The sequence below is a fragment of the Vipera ursinii genome, assembly GCF_947247035.1.
Source record: "Vipera ursinii genome assembly, chromosome: 3".
NCBI classification, from domain to species: Eukaryota; Metazoa; Chordata; class Lepidosauria; order Squamata; family Viperidae; genus Vipera; species Vipera ursinii.
Window position 1 is genome coordinate 149,868,832 of NC_139516.1, and position 16,833 is coordinate 149,885,664.

The following is a 16,833-nucleotide window of genomic DNA, read 5'->3' on the forward strand; positions in this document are numbered from 1 at the left end:
AGAAGATACTTTATTTTTGTCTATACAGCATGTTAAAACTATTTTTAGCCTCTATTACTTGTTCTGCCTCATACAGTACTTAAAGTCCTTAGGCAGTTGACTACACATATTTAGCACTGACTAATTATAAGTTAATATCCTATGAAACAGACTGTTTAAAGAAATATAAAATATTTATTTTAGCTTTACTATTGTTATTCTATTTTTACTCCAAGTCTAGGATCTTCTGATCTGGGAGGCAGAAATCCAGATGGCCACTAGACCTACAAAGATCAAAAAATGTTAACCTCTTCTGCCATTAAGTGCTTGATCAGATTTTTGCAACTCTGGGCTAATTTTAAATTATCTGCCATGCAAAAAATGATTGAGTAGCACAAAGATGACAAAATATCCTAGTTTGCACAATTATTAAGCAAATCAGTTTTGAGAGGCAATATATGCTTTAATTAAACTTCATTTTGAAAGGATTAATTTATCAATAATGTGCTGTTGTGTATAACAACAATAACTGTCTATAAATATATTTTCAAGAGCAGAGCAACAAGTTTCATAATCTGGATGTTTGTGTGGAAGTATGAAAGAATATATATGCTTTTTCTCCAGGTGTCTGAATGCATGTACTTATTGCAAAACTAAGCATGCCCGAGGGGAATTAGCAAGCTATTCTATTGAAGAACTGGTAAACAGAGGCAAACAGTCCTTTCAAGGTAGGTTTTATTTGTTTGTTCAAAATTGTATTCTAAACATACAAATTATTTTACTTTTCAAAATGTCTACTAATGTGATATAACTTGATCTATTGCAGCAGAATATATAGATGATGGTGTACTAAATGTACCACCTATATATATATGTTTAAAGAATATATGCTGTTTTTTTTTAATCTGTAGATTTTTTCCAAATCTGGAAAATTATATGTATTCATATTCTACTAAAACTCTCATTATGTTTACCTGTTTCTCCGTTTGTATTCTCATGTTAGGCCAAATCATGCTTTATACCACAACAGTTTTTGAATCAAGGCATCTAAAATATGCTAACTTAAGGATGTGTAAAAAATCTGGGACCCATTACTTTTGTGAACTTAAATTTCCAAGGTGTTCAGACTACTTTTATTCACAAGGCTGTGGCTGTTTCAGTGTCCCCATGGTCAAGTGATTGTGATTTCTAATGCTTCTTGCCAGCTTCCCACAGGCAAAGTCAATGGGGAAGACAGCAGGAAATCAGAAGTTACGTTTTTGTCCACTCATGATCATTCTGATTATCTTTTTAGGTAACTAAACATAAACTTATTATTAAAGTTCATTTGCCACAACAATTATTTTTCTATGTATAATGTATAAGATCATTTCTTCTTAGATGAACCTGGGACCATCCACCATTGAGGTGAACATTTTTGGTCAGCCTAAAATTTAATGTTTCTTTGATCACATTGGACTATGCTACTTTCCTCTCAGAGGATAACCTAACAGCTCACAGGGTTGTCTAGTATTATTTATTTTCAACTATGGGTAGTCAGCAACTTTCCGCTGTTTGTTTAAACAATGGTTCCAAGTTGAACCGTAAAAAATGTTGAGTTATGACCTATTCTCAGAGTTTTGATTATTGCACCACCCATGGTCACATGATCACAATTTGGGTACTTGACAACTGGCTCGTATTTACAGCTGATTATACTGTCCCGTGGCCACGTGATTGCGGTTTGTGCTCTTCCCAGATGGTTTCCGATAAGGAAGTTGGATTAGCTTAAATGACCACATGATTCACTGAATGACTGTGGTGATTCACTTAATGGCCATAGTAAAATGGTTGTGAAATCAAATCCAGTGACGTGATCACATCACTTAGCAACTGTTATTCCAGCCCTGATTGTAGCTGTAAGTTGAGGAGTACCTGTATTCCATGTATCAATGAATGGCTTTCAGTTTAAAAACTCTTTTCGACACAAACATGATATCTATTGTCAGAAGATGGAATGCCAGTGCTGGTTATGTGTGGAGTACATATCCTCAAAGTAGCAGCTGGAAGTACATATCCTGAAACCTGCCCATGGAAAAGAAAGCGTTTGGTGATTAGTTTCTGGCCTAGGTGGAAACCATAAAGAGGCAGGAAAATCTACCAATCAAGATCTGTTTTAATTGTGATCCAAACAGATCATATACCCAAGGTTGGAACCCAGAAAGAGATTTCTTAAGTTAGCTTCATTTCCAAGTACGTAGCTTATGTTTGGCAGACAAGCAGAAGACTCGTGCTGGTAAAATTATTGCAACATGTGATGATATAGGAATGTTTAATTTTAAGTAGGAATGTTTAATTTGAAGTTAGGTTGGGCTCATAGAATATCAGTAAGAAATCCTTTGGTGTCTGATTTTTGCTCCTTCTGGAGAAATATGGGCAAGATTTAATTCCTATTGGAATTTTACATTAGGAATTTCCTGAAAACATTTGTTATATTTAATGCTTTATTCTCTTGCTTTGATATATTGCTTTTTCATTCTCTAGTATTGTTTAAAACTTGCTTGAGTTTTTGTTTTTATACAAGTAGCAGTCCTTTTTTGGCTTTTTTAAAAACTGGCTCAACTTTAAACAACTTTCTGTACCATGACATTGTTTCACTGTCTTTTGTTGAAGTCCCCTAAGACTTTAAGTGACATGTTGGTAGGCATAATGGAAGGAAGGTCAACACAGAGAGAGGTTGTTTGTTCTTTGCAAGTATTTGCTTTTGATTAAATCCCCCCAATCCATTTTTACTGTCGTGTTTGCTAAAACCCTTTTAGTGTCTTTGCTTAATAAATAAATATCATTTTCCATTTATTAAACACAGAAGATCTGATTGGCACATGCAAATGGGTTTGTAGCAGTTGAATAAGAGGCTGCTGCTGTTCCTAACAAGTGATTTCTACTTAAAACATATATCTGACATTTGTATTCTACATTTCAGTACAAAATAAGAAAGCAGAAACATTAAACAAAAACCTCAGCAGAAAAAAAAAACCTAACCCAAAGAAAGAGTTCTTGAAATAAGCTGATTTAGATATAGAAGAACTGAGAAAATATTATAAAGCAGCAAACCATGGACTTTATGTAGGGGCAAAAGAACATTTTATGTACAGCCTGTAAGAATGGTAGAATAAAACCCTGCATCAGTTTAGCCACTCATAGCATCTGATTACCGGTAAGTTAGCTATAATTCATGAAAGTTTATCCCTTTAATAATATTTGTTGGTTGGAAAAGGTGTAACCAAACTCCTTTTGATCTTGCAAATAGGTAGCTACAATTCAGATTTCATTCTTCCTTGAATTCCATCTTCTGAATTCAGTTCTCCTCGATAGATTCCTCTCTGGTCATGGGAGGGCAAGTGGCTTATTAATCTTCCCTAAAGTCCTTTGCAATCTCCTGAAACATTTTGTGGCCGGCCATAGAGAAAAGAAATATTGAAATTAACCTTTTGTCCTAGGGGTTCTTTGCAGGATCTATGACCTACTAGGACCAGATTTTTGAGAGGTAGTGTTTGCAGTTGGCGCAATACCAATAGTTTGTAAAAAATATAGCATAATAATGTATAACATGATTTGAGACTAACAATAGTAGACATTACTTGCCTTTCAAAGTAGCGTTTGTGCAGTAAATTATCCTGTATGTGTTTCTAACTTAAGGGTTTAGGTATTTGTTTTTAAAGATGCAAGAGTCCATCTTACAGGTGATTTTTTTTCCCAAGCCTGTAGCTCAAATACAGTTTCTCTCCAGCATGATTCAAAATAAACCCATTCATCTAAATATCAGTAAGCAATTCTGGGTTTTCAATAGAATGGGAGAAAAGGGTTTTGATGCAAAAAGGAATGAATTGAAGACAAAAATATGAATCAACTCCCTTCATGCAAAAGGTTTTCCCACTATGCTTGTCTTCGGTTGTGTGTATGTATATTTGGGGGCAGGGTGGAATATAAGTATGTGGATACACCAAATCACACGTATCTGTACTTACAGACTTTTCACTATGCCTGATTTTGATGCATGGCTTCAGTTAGTTTGGCAGCAAATAAGATTTTCTTCCTTCCTCCATGTTTTTTTCTTTTCATCGTTTTCAGCCCCAAAGAAGAAAGATACCAACTAAAGGGGAAATTATCCTCTTGAGAAGTTCAGCTTTGTATTTTCTTTGTTTCTTCCCTTTTTATGTTCCAGTATCTGTTGCTGACTCTGCTAATGTAGAAACACTATAATGCCAACATAAATATTTTGATACTAGTCTGTCATTTTAAAAGCTATTCAGGACAGCATGAATAATTAGGTGTTTTTTCATTATCCCATGTAATTCTTCCTAATGGCTCTTCAAGAAAAGTAAACATATTTGTAGTCTTTAAACTATTATTAGTTGAGCAGCTTATAAAGGCTACTGTATGCAACTGTACAAAAATGTAATATTCCATGCCTTATTTTTCTTTTAAAAATGGTTGGGTTTATGTTATGTTATGTTAATTTTTTTAAAAATAAGGTATGTTTGCATTTTGTTACTATGCAAGTTATTAATGCTAGGGAAAATAGCCTCTGAGTATTCCCACATGTTTAAACCATTGTTTCTATGTAATGCCTTCCTTATGTACCTCACTAGAAGACTAACTCAAATGGGTCCTAACCCTAATTTCAAAGGTATTTTCTTACTATTTGAGGAAAAACAGGAATAACAAATCCCAAACAAAGTGACTGAAAAAGAAAAATCGGGGGGGGGGGGCTTTTTTAATTCAAATTAACATAATTCAGTATTGTCCTAATATGGATTTCGAATTATTAGTGTGATTCTAAAATAATAATATTTTAAGATTTAAATCTTTGTTCAACACTTTAAATAATCCTCTGGTTCAGAGGAAAGCTTAGTAGATGTAAGCTCTTTCTTGTTTCGAATCCTCTTACCTTAGTTACCAAAAAATCTAGCTTCACTGCAGTTTTTAAAATATGCGCCTAATACTTTGATTCTGAAAGAATCCCACATATTTAGGATTGGTGATGAATTATTGAGGCTTGATATGTAAAGGACAAACACAAAGGCACAGGATGAGCTTTCCATGGTAACCATACCATGTGCAGTCCCTGTTCATTTGCAGATAAGCAAGAAGGATGTATGCTAATGTCTTACTCTAAGCCTATCTCCTTCTGCGCCCAGGCATTCCTGGGTACACGTGTTTGAATTGAATCAGACAGTTGGAGAGCTGAAGATTAAAGCAGCCTTCGTAGCAGAAAAACAACCTTCAGTTATTAGCACTCTTAAAGTTTAGGGAGTTCCATCCAATGTTTGTGTATACCAAATTCTCTGAAAAATCAGCTCCCTTGTTCAGTTTTTGCACATTGTATTTTTGCACATTTTTCTTATATTATTGCCTTGAACATATAGTGTTTCCCCAGAGAACCTAAGATTTTGGAGAGAATAGAGGCAGGTTTTTTCTTGGTTTCAGTTTATTTTCATCTTGGTACCTTTAAATAGGTTTGTTGACCTTTTCCTGCATGTTTCCATCCCCCATGTTAAAGTTTGCTGCTTTGGATTAGTCTAATTAGGAATTGATTCTTTTCAATGATACTTCACCAGTTTTTCTCACACCATGTCAAAGTTAAATCATTTGTGGTGTTTCCCAGATCAGATTTGTTCCACTCCTCCCCACAAAGAATCCAGGAGGGACAATGATCAAATGCACAGGTAGCAAGTGACAAACTTTATGGGAGTCCAAAAGACAAGAGAAGTGTCAGATAACATGGCAAGCAAGACCCAGTCACCCACAGTGGACTCTTTGCACCAATTTTTCTGCAATATGTATCTTCCAGCTGACCCCAAAGAATTAGTTTAGTTTAGTTTAGTTTATTGAATTTATATACCACCCTTTTCCCATAGGACTCAGGGCGGTTTACAAAGTATTTAAAAGCATCAATACAATACAAAAGTTAAAGACAGTTAAAATAATTAAATTTAATCCCTGAACAAATATAAAACCCCATTTAAAAACTCTCAGCCTGGGCTGGAAAGCTCAAAGAGCCAGGTCTTCAGGTCCCGGCGGAATGACCGAAGGTCAGGGGCAGTCCTAAGCTCCACGGGCAGCTGGTTCCAAAGGGCAGGCGCACCCACTGAGAAGGCCCTCCCCCTGGGTGTTATCCACCGGCAGTCTTTTACCGGCGGCACCCTGAGAAGGCCCTCCATGTGGGAGCGCACAGGACGAAGGGAACTTGATGCCGGCAGCAGAATTAACAGAATAACCCAGCTGAAAGGGACCTTGGAGGTCTTCTGTTCTAGTCAACCCTTGCTCAAGCATGAAATCCTATACCATTTCAGACATGTGAATGTTTGGTTATAGGCATTCTCAGCTGGATCAAAATGCTTGTGTATGATAAACTCTAGCTTGTAGGATAAATTAGCTTTAAATGTTGAATTGACAAGATGGTTCAAAAATATTAGCGTGTAGTTCTTCCAATAGAGGGACGTGGTGGCTCAGTGGGTTAGGATGCTGAGCTTGTCGATCAGAAGGTCGGCAGTTTGGCGGGTTGAATCCTGAGTGCCGTGTAGCAGAGTGAGCACCTGTTACTTGTCCCAGCTTCTGCCAACCTAGCAGTTCGAAAGCACCTAAAAATGCAAGTAGAAAAATAGGGACCACTACGGTGGGAACAGCGTTCCGTGCGCCTTTGGCGTCTAGTCATGCTGGCCACATGCCCATGGAGACGTCCTTGGACAAGCGCTGGTTCTTCGGCTTTGAAATGGAGATGAGCACCAGCCCCTAGAGTCAGAAACAACTAGCACGCATGTGCGGGGGAACCTTTACCTTTACCTAGTTCTTCCAAATACTATAGAAATGTATATTTAGCTTCTGTTGGGTTTGGGATGACTTCTAATGCATTAGATCAGAATCTTCATTGAAGAAGTTCCTTATTATGAGAGATTGGACAAAAGATATACATTAATTGTGTTACTGAAGAAAGTGATTTTTTTCAAGACTGTGGTGACTTCTTTAGACGCCTTTATTTATATTGCCCTGTGTCTCAAACTGCGGGAACTTCACAATGCATTGCTGGCATAACTTGATTTAATGAGTAAAAGCAAGAGAAATTGATGCTCTGTGATGCTGAGTGCCCACAACAATCATAAAGATAAATATTTTTTAAAAAGAATTGCTCATCAGTTAACCATAATAAATTCTTCCCAGAAGCATAGATGAGAATCTGAGGCTTGCTTCTGGATTTTATGAAGAATTCCTGTTTATATTGTGGAAAATTACTGTATATAAGATAGTCACCAAGAGGAATATTGCTTGAGAATGTCTTTTTATTTGTCAGATAGTTTTTTCCCCTGTCTAGTTTATAGTCTGTCTATATCTAACGTAGAAAATGCTCTAGTTTGTGGTAAAAAAAAATCTCAAGTATATTATTCTTGGTTTATTTTTAATAAGTTGTTCTTAATAAAGAAATAATGAATAGGAAAGAATGATTTTATAATAAGTTGCATTCTCAACTGCCCTTTTTTGTAGAGCGGGGGGTCTCCAAATTTTTCAGTCTGAGGGGCACATTGAATATTATATAAACATTCAAGGGCTGGGGGAAAAATCAGTTTTAAAACTGAGCCAATAAAATCACTCCCTGTTCCCCCCCCCCCCCGCAGGGAAAGGATGTGGCTCTGTAGCCGGCTTCCTCTTCTTAGTCTGGCCAGCCCTGAGACAGTTGGCACATGGGAGGAGCTGAGACGCCAGAAGGAACCTTCCGGAATGTTGATGTAGCCTGCAGAACGTAGTTTGGAGACCCTATTGTAGAGAATTGGAAAATAAACTTTTTCCTTTGGCAACCAGTTTTTTCAATGTATTGTAGCTTTAACTGCACATTACTAAAACTAGATTTGTATCATTTCTCTCATTCCATAATTCTTAGTCATTTTAGAGTCTAAAATACTTCTCTTTGAGTTTGGGAAAGCTGTCAGTTTTTTGCTACCTATGGTTGGCTTTTTTGTCAATAGTATTTAGTAGAAAGCCATCCAAGCATATTGCCAAAACCTTCTCTGTCAATATCCATCTATCAGTAAGAAAGAGGTATGAATTTATGAAAGCTTTAGTTTTCCCCAAAAAAGTTTTAGATTTTAGGTTTATTGCTGTGGAGAATAAGCAAGCTGAAAGCACAGAAAATTACATCAGAAACCTGAAACAAATCAAGCATCTATTGAAAGAAAAATCTTCATCAGGGTCCAGTCCAAGCTGGGGATAAACAAAATGGAGACCTCTTTAGAAAGGAGGTTGTAGTTTACTAAAGAGCAGAGCCAGACAGAAGCGTGTCTCTGGGAAAACTGACCACATATTTCTGGGAGTGGTGGTTTTTTATACCTTCTGGGGCTCTTGAGGTTGTTTTCCTGTTTTTGTTTGAGGCTTTGTATTTCCTGTGTCGTGTGCTTTGACCTGAGTCTGAGTGTGCCCTTTTAGTATTGGTGGGTTAATCCTATTATGTGCCCAAAAGTCATGTCTTTTAGAGTTTGGGTGGGGTATGTAGTTTTTAGAGATCTTTGTCTTCCTAATCTCATCTATTTCTTCTAGCTTCCTGGCTCCAACCTTCCTGAATGGATAATTACATCTGCATTTCTAAAAGCTAGTTTCTGCTGAGTTTCTGCTTGGACTACTAAGAAAAACTGGGCTTGCTTTTTTGCCTTTAAGATCCTTTTCTGCCTTTTTAATATTCCCCAAAATATTTCTTTCTCTGGATTCCTCCCACACATGGATCCAGGGTCTTCCAAACACTGTCTCTAATATACTGAAAATTCCCAGTAAGACAATAATGAATGGAGATTAAACAGATCAATTGAATATGTGTTTATGTAAGTAAAACAGACTTGTAAGTTTAATTTGAATATAATAAATAAGACTTAGGTTTTTGCTATTCTCCCTGATCAATAGAACTTATATATTATCATTACGGTTCCTTATAGTAATACTGAGGAAATCAACCCTGACTTTTCTTTGGAAGGACTGATACTAAAGTTGAAGCTTTATTTCTTCAACCACTAAATGAGAATAGAGGATTCATTGAAAAAGATCCTGATGTTGGGAAAGACTGAAGGCAAAAGGACAAGGGGACAGCAAAGGATGAGGTTGTTAGATAGTGCCATTGACATAGTGGGCATGGGTTTTGGCAGGCTCAGGAAGATACTGGAGGACAGGGGAGTTTGGCATGCTGTGGTCCAGAGAGTCAGGCGCAACATAGTGATTAAACAACAGCATAGCTACCCTATTCATGTCGGCTGTTCCATAAATATGTTAATGTCATATCAGTTGCATTTGAGCTTCAGTCTTTTTCCAGATGAGGAACATAGTCACTTGGCATCATGTGCAAGAAAATCCAGTCTAAAAACAGAAAAAAGGAGTAATTCTAGTGCTGCTGCTTTGGAATACAACTTAGAATAGGGATTAAACCTACATTTGTTTATCTATGCTGGTTGGGGAATTCTGAGAGTTGAAGTTCACACATCGTCAAATTACCAAGAAACACTGATCTAATGTATGGCAGACCATGAAGTGGAACAAAATCTTGCTCCTTAGACTCAGTTTCCTGGGAAGCCAATTTTCCATTCCATTCCATTTGTGAGAGAAATGTTAAAAGCTTTATTACAATATTAATGAAAGATATTGTAACATAGAACAGTGGTCCACAGCCTGGGTCCTTTTTCTCAATACCCAGAATTGGTAGCCTTCAGAGCTATTGCTGGGAATTCTGGGAATTGATCTCCACATGAGGAAGGTCTCCAGATGGATGAATTAATGTCACGAATGACAAAGATTACTCATGCTGAATTGAACAAAGTTGGAATGTTAACTCTTTTATCTGCTGTTTCAATGGATACTTCCATATGATTTCTGTTCTACTCCTCCTCCAGGGCTTTTTAAATTTGGCCATGGAATTGTCTTTCCCCCTTTTTCAGTAACAATTTACTCATTTTCTACACATAAGACCAAGGAAAAATCTACAATTCAACAATGCAAACATTTCTGTGCATAATAAATAATGAAAATAGATATGTATTGGTAATCCTATAGCACATTAGGCACAGAGATTCTCTAATACAGGGGTGTCAAACTCAATTTCATTGAGGGCCGCATCAGCATTGCAGTTGCCCTCAAGGGGCCAGGTGGGTATGGCCAGGGTGGGCATGGCCTATTGGGTGGGCGTGGCTAGAGTGCATATGGCCTACTGGGTGGGCATGGCCAGCTCTACATCAAGGGTGCCTATGGGGGCCTGGGCAGGAGTGGGACAGATCTGAGGGTCTCTGGCAGAAGGAGGGTCTCTGGGCCAGGGCCAAGACAGTGGGGGCCGTTCCCTCACTGTTTCCAGGATGGCTTCACGGGCCACATGAAACCACTTCAAGGGCCGGATCTGGCCCCCGGGCCTTGTGTTTGACATGCCTGCTCTAATAGGTATTTCCAAATTGAGTAATAAGATGAAGATCAGGGTCGTTAATAAAACTGTACATCAAAATGAAGCTAGGGGAGGTATATTCATCCTGCAGCTGACTCTGGTTGCCACCTCTGTCTTAGCTGTCAAAGGGATACAAAGAGTTTTTGCTTGCACCTTGGTAACCAGGCAAGTTCATGGGACAGGATTTACCCTGGTCCCAGTTTTTAAAAGGTTACTGCACAATACTTGAAAATGAACTGGATTTTATTTAGTGTTTGACACCTACAGAGGTCGTGCAGTGAGGCAGGTGACTGTGGCATACTATATTCCATATTATCAGATCCAGTTAAAATGTATGCCATTGTATTTTAGATTAACTGCAGTTTCTGAACTGCCTTCAAATTCTTACCCATGCTTCGTGAATTGCCATAGCCTAAACAAAACATTACCATTATATGGACAACTATGCAGACAGCATTACAAATAAAAGCTGTGTCTGACAGTATGCAACATAGCTTCTGTGGCATCTGATTCACTAAACTGTCTCAACAGAAATTGGGATTCTAGTCAGATCTAATTAGTTGTACAAAAAGCTACTCTGTGTTACTGTTAACTGTCTTTGAACTATTTCTGAAGTCTGAAAAATGTCCTTTTGCAGTAAATGTGAACATATTCTTTGCTCTGTTTTGTCTCCACGTGGGCAGTCCTGAGTACTGTTATGACCAGTAGATACCAAAGCAAATTAATTTGGTGGAGAACTGACATTTTCTCTTTAGCAATAGGGAAAGGCTATCTTTCTCAAATTCCTGGAATGGGTCAAAACCTAAAATATTGAGAAAAAAGCAGTCTTAACCTGCATTGATTGAAGCATTGTTTGATTGCACACTGTAACAAATTAATTGATTCTTACTTATCTCAACTAGCAGTAGTGTGATTCTAATCAAAGGAGAATGTATACGTACATAAGGAATAGGACCAATCTCTTAACCTATTTATACAGCTATTTTTGGTACTATGATTTTGGGGGTTATGTGTGTGATTAAGCTAAAACAGGTGCCTTCCCTATGCCCGAAGCATTTATTCTATGCCCATCACACTGCCCAAACAGGCCAAAACTTCCCTCCATTTTATGATATCACCAAGTTACTATCTCTATTCTAAACTGCTCCTATACACACAATATCATGTATCCTTGTTCAGCATCTACCTGTGGTTCGGTTCAGTGAAGTAGTAGAGACACTAAGGAAGAGTTTTACAGTATGTGCAGTGTTGTTTTTATCCATTTTAATTTTCCTTTTTTTCCTTCAGTTGTTTTGAATTCATTCATTAGATATTTTTTAATCCCACTTTTATTGCTTATAAATTATTCAAGGTGGAGAGCCTATTTTCCCCACTTCAACAATTCTCTGAGGTGAGTTGGGCTGAGAGGAATGACTGGCCCAAAGTCACCAAGCCAGCTTTCATGCCTAAGGCAGAGCTCACAGTCTCCTGGTTTCTAACCTGGGGTCTTAATTACTACATTAACTTGGGTATGTTTATGTTCGCTTTATTTCTGATTTATTTTACCGTTCCTCAGCTTAATTAGCCTGGGGCCTTTGATCGTGCCATTTATAAACTTTTTTTCAGTGCTTTCTACCTGATTCTGGGATTGCTCCTACTTGAATATTATCCTGTGAGGTACCTACCTGCTGTCAGAATCTGCTGCCTGTTTCTTATTCATTGCTTGCTTGCTTGATTTTTTTTTTAAAAAATCTGCACTTAATGTTTCTATTTTTGAATTTCAAAGGAAAGTGTTAAATGTTAATCAGCTTTTTTCCTCCTCTCAATAAGAAATAATCCCCTTTGACATCCAGCTTGCATTTACAATGGTTACAATGTCCCGTGGTCACATGATCACCACTTGCCATCTTTTCTGCCAGCTTCACACAAGCAAAGTCAGTGGGGAAACTGACAGGGAAAGTCAAAAAGTTGCTCTGGTAAGTCACTCCCACTCGTGACTTTTTTTCTGTTGAGGGGTCCCCAGCAGCCAGCCAAGTGTGGGCCTGGAGCAAGCAGGTGCTGTTCATATAGTTGCACTCACACCATATTGCCTACCCCCAGCCTTGCCACACTCACACTGAGCATCCCGCCATGCCACAAAACCCCACTTCCCTGCTGGCCTGCTTGAGAGATGCCTAAGGTATATAAATTTAATCAATTCAATTCAATTCAATTCAAGGTAAAGCTTGTTGTGATCAGGACTTACAGCTTCCTGCTGGCTTCCCCATTGTCTTTGCTTGTTGGAAGCTGGCAGGAAGTTACAAGTCCCATCAGGTGAGGTCCTCGTTTAATGACCTCTGATCCTTGCTTAACAATGGCTATAGGGACTGCTAGGATTGCTATCACTAAGCGATGCGGTCATGTGATGTGTGCTGTACAACTGCATTATTTAATAACAGAAATTGTGGTCCCAATTACTGTTGTTAAGTGAAGACTAGTATGTTCAGAGTCCATCCACTGTAGCAGCCCGCAAAATAAAAATGGTTAGGTTTATAAAATGCAATAAGAGCTGAAAGCCACATGGGAGATAATAAAAATGAAAGGGAACCTATGATTAAATTCTGATCCATGTAGTGTTGGATGAGATTTTGCAGTTAGTCCTTTATATATAAAATACTATTATGCACATATCATCGATGGCGAATATAGCCTTTTGATTTGAGGGATGTTGATAGGCAGTATTGCCATTCATACAAAAAAAGTTGTAAAATGCTTAGTTGGCTTTTACTCACAGATCAAGTGCCCCAGAGGAGGGGGAAAATCCACTCTTGTTTCTGGTTTATTTGCAAACCGGGTAGGACGCCTTTGATTAGGTCTCAGCTGGAGCATAATTTTAATCTTGACAGATTGATCCTAAGCAGGAGGCTTTCCCGGCTCAGCCAAAGAGGGATGGAAGGGAGGAATGAGGCATAAAAGCTAATTCCAGTTCACAAGCTGAACAGCGGTGCTGAATAAACGTGCAACTGTTAATAAATAGCTATTTCAAATATTTACAAAAGACTGGTGAGGAAAAAAAAAGAAATTGGCATCCCAGGCAGCTGTTCCAGGTGGAAACTATTAAAAAATAAAGATGAAAAATAGTATTTGTGAGTAATATATCTGTCAAACATGCATGAACTCAGAAGAGAAAATGAGTTTGGAGAAGACTGGATCTCATATAGTGGTGGACCATGTTATCAATAAGATTATTTCTGGATTTTGCTTTGCTGTTTCTCCAGTTTAAGGATCACACTAGTGGGAATATGAGGAAGCAGCTTCAACTGCAATTCACCAGTCTGCTTTTACTGGATGTATTACTGAAGGGAGGTGAAAACAGGAACTTCAGAAAAATAATTGTCATCCGCTAGTGTGTTTTTCAAGATGCTGGAAGTTTATATAGAATTATTAGTTCTCTTCAGCATCAAAATACTAAAATATTGCCACACACTGGTTTGTGAAGTAATTGAGATTAATTAAACTATAGATATGAACTAAAGTGTATGCAAAGGGAGAATGATCTATACTAGGGGTCTCCAAACTTGGCAACTTTAAGGCTTGTGGACTTCAACTCCCAGAATTCGTCAGCCAGTCTTAAAGTTGCCAAGTTTGAAGACCCCTGGGAGTGATTTTCATGAAACTAAGCTAAGTACTAAACTAGCCTGTGATTTATACATCTGCCACATTAGCAGTAGTAAAGGTTATTTATATTCTGGGATTGTAATCTGAACCTAGACTTTCTAAAATGAATGAAGTAGGTAGTCCTTGACTTATGATCACAATTGGACCAGAATTTTGGTTGCTAAATGATGTAGTCATTAAGCAAGTCATTATGTGACCAGACCCAACTTTAGAACCATCGTCCTGGTCATTACACAAATCACATGATTATTAAGCAAACCCAGCTTCTGCAATTGACTTTGCTTGTTGGAGGCTGAGTGGGAAAGTTGCATATTGCAATAATTTGACTACTAGGTGCTGCAGTTGCCATAAATGTGAGTCAGTTGCCAACTGCTGAAATTGTAGTTGTGATTGTGAGGATGGTGTCAGTCCTAACTTCAAGAATGGGTTATCAGGCACTTTTTCCAAGGCCATCATATCTTCAAACCGTCGTCAAACAAATGGTTGTAAGTCAAGAACTCTATGTAATGTATAACTATCTTCATGAAGTTGGTTTGTCCATTCATGTACTCACCCACTCCCTTTTTATAACCCTGTAATCCCTTAATTTGGGGTAGAGCCAGGTGACTGGATGGAGCTGAGCATTTGCTGGCCAGATGCCCTTCCTGACACCATGCAGGTTGGTAGCAGATTTTTTTTCTTTGTGCCCTTAAGAGATAAATATCTGCTACTTAGGATTGAGCTCTCAACCTTCCTAGTGGAAGACAAGCATCTTCCTCACTAGGCTACTACGCTGCTCTTGGGAGTCCTAACGCTGAATGGTGTGATTTTTTTGAATTGAGCTAATCAACATGCAAAATATATTTTGTTTCTTAGAGGCTAGTGCTTCCATTGCTTAATAATCATTCTCAGTTCATGATTTGGGTTTTTTTTTCTTTGTTTTCCTTTTTTCTAAAATTGGTATATTAAGATGTAAAAAAAAATAACGTGAACATATGTGATAAAGAAAAAGAAATTGTTTTACCTCTCCCAATTACTCATTCATATTAATATTATCCTCCAATACGTTAAACTAATCACTTCCTGCCAGGAACTGTCCCTACTCTTGGCATGATTAGCTGAGGAATGCTGCGGTACCTATAACTGATTTGTAGTAACAGCTGAATCTACCAGTTCTATTCAATTTTCAATGTTCCCTCCTCCTCTCCCCCCCATCACCTCCTACAGTGGAGAAAGTGCCAGGAAATCATGGTTATGTGAGGTCCTTGTTTAATGTCCTGGAGAATCCTCTCTTAAGAACCGCAAATGGGGCTACCAGAACTACCATCATTCAGCAACACAGTCACATGACACTATTCTTTATGACCCTTTCAAACCATGAAATTGCAACCTTGGCTTCTCTTGCTTTTATTAGACTTTGCATTTCAATTTTTAAGACATTCCAGCTTTGCTTTCTTTCATTTCTTTTAATGTACATGTTGCATTTAGTTGTAGCGCTTTCCAAAGAGTTTGTTTTTATGTCTCCAGCTGCTTCCAAGGAGCCATTGTGCTGAATAAGCACTTAGTTCAGTGTGTCCTTGATAAAATTAATGAAAGCATCTGCAGAAGTGGCAACAGCAGCTGCAGCGCCTTCTGGAAGCCAACTTCTGCTTAACATTGTAATGAAAGGAATACTTTTGTGCTGGAAACGAATGTTGACTTACTTGTAGCAAAAAAATATATGGGGGGGGGCATTGCACCTGCCCTTGCTAGTCTAACTGTGTGGTTTGTTGATTATATCCTCTTGTTAGTGCCATTGTCGCTGGCAAAATGAGGGTGATGTCATTGTTATGGAGCTCACTTGGCATCTTTTAGGCGGACAAATAATTTGCCTGCTAATGCCTCTCACTCTCTTCCCTATGAAGCATATGCCTTGTTTTAGAAACAGAGAAAATATCCAGCTCCCAAAAGTGGTTGAACTGTGAAGTTGCAGGAAACTGAAAGGGACTGATCTGTGTGATCACAATGCTACACAGTAATGAAACCCAGGGCTTCATATATGTAGGACCCATCCGAGAGATCACATATGAAGGGAGAGCTACTGAATAGAGCTATTTTTCTCATTCAGTTCTCTGCTAATCCAGATTTTTTCTGAATATCACCCGCCCACTCAGCCCTAATAGAAATTATGAAGGCAACAAGGCTGTTAGGTATTAGGCCTGTGTCTGTATTTTATCTGAACTGCAAAGATGACTAATTATATTTAGCCTTGTCCATCATTGTACCACAGTGCTGCATCTTGCGTTTGTGCAGAGACTCTTAGAAAGTCTGGGTCTTGTAACTGTTCTTGTAAATGTTATGTTCAGGGATAAATGATCTTTGATTGGGCTGCCTTGAGGCACTACTTCGGAAACGTTTCTGTGGTTTCCGTTACACTTCCTCACCTGATAGTGAATATTTACAGAAAATCTCAGCATTGTGATCAGATCAATAACTTCAATATATCTTTTTCAGATTGTATTAATGGAAGAAGGAAGTAGGGGAGGAAGAAATGATAGTTTAACATTCCTCAGAAGAGGGAGTCTCTTCATTTGTTTCACATATATATAATTATGGAGCCAAATAAAAATTTAAGTGCATTGAAGGGGGAAAAAAACCAGCTTCCTGGTTAGGCTGCTTGCTGTGACTTACCTGCTATATCTGCCTTACCTGCAGATAAACCTCAGTCTTCACAAATGTGATATATTTAGAATTCACTGCAGAAATACAGACAGCATGAAAGAAAGGTTATGAGGATGTGGTTAACATTTCTAACCCAT

General features: G+C 38.1%; 1 protein-coding gene across 2 annotated transcripts in view; it reads left to right on the forward strand.

Annotated features, from left to right (window-relative positions):
* The window catches only part of CDKAL1 (CDKAL1 threonylcarbamoyladenosine tRNA methylthiotransferase), a 307,006-nt gene that overhangs the window by 127,544 nt on the left and 162,629 nt on the right, over positions 1-16,833 (forward strand). For both annotated transcript variants that reach the window (XM_083359500.1, XM_083359501.1), the window contains one exon: positions 604-707. In XM_083359500.1, coding sequence (XP_083215626.1) covers positions 604-707 — 104 coding nt within the window. The remainder of the gene's footprint in view (positions 1-603; positions 708-16,833) is intronic.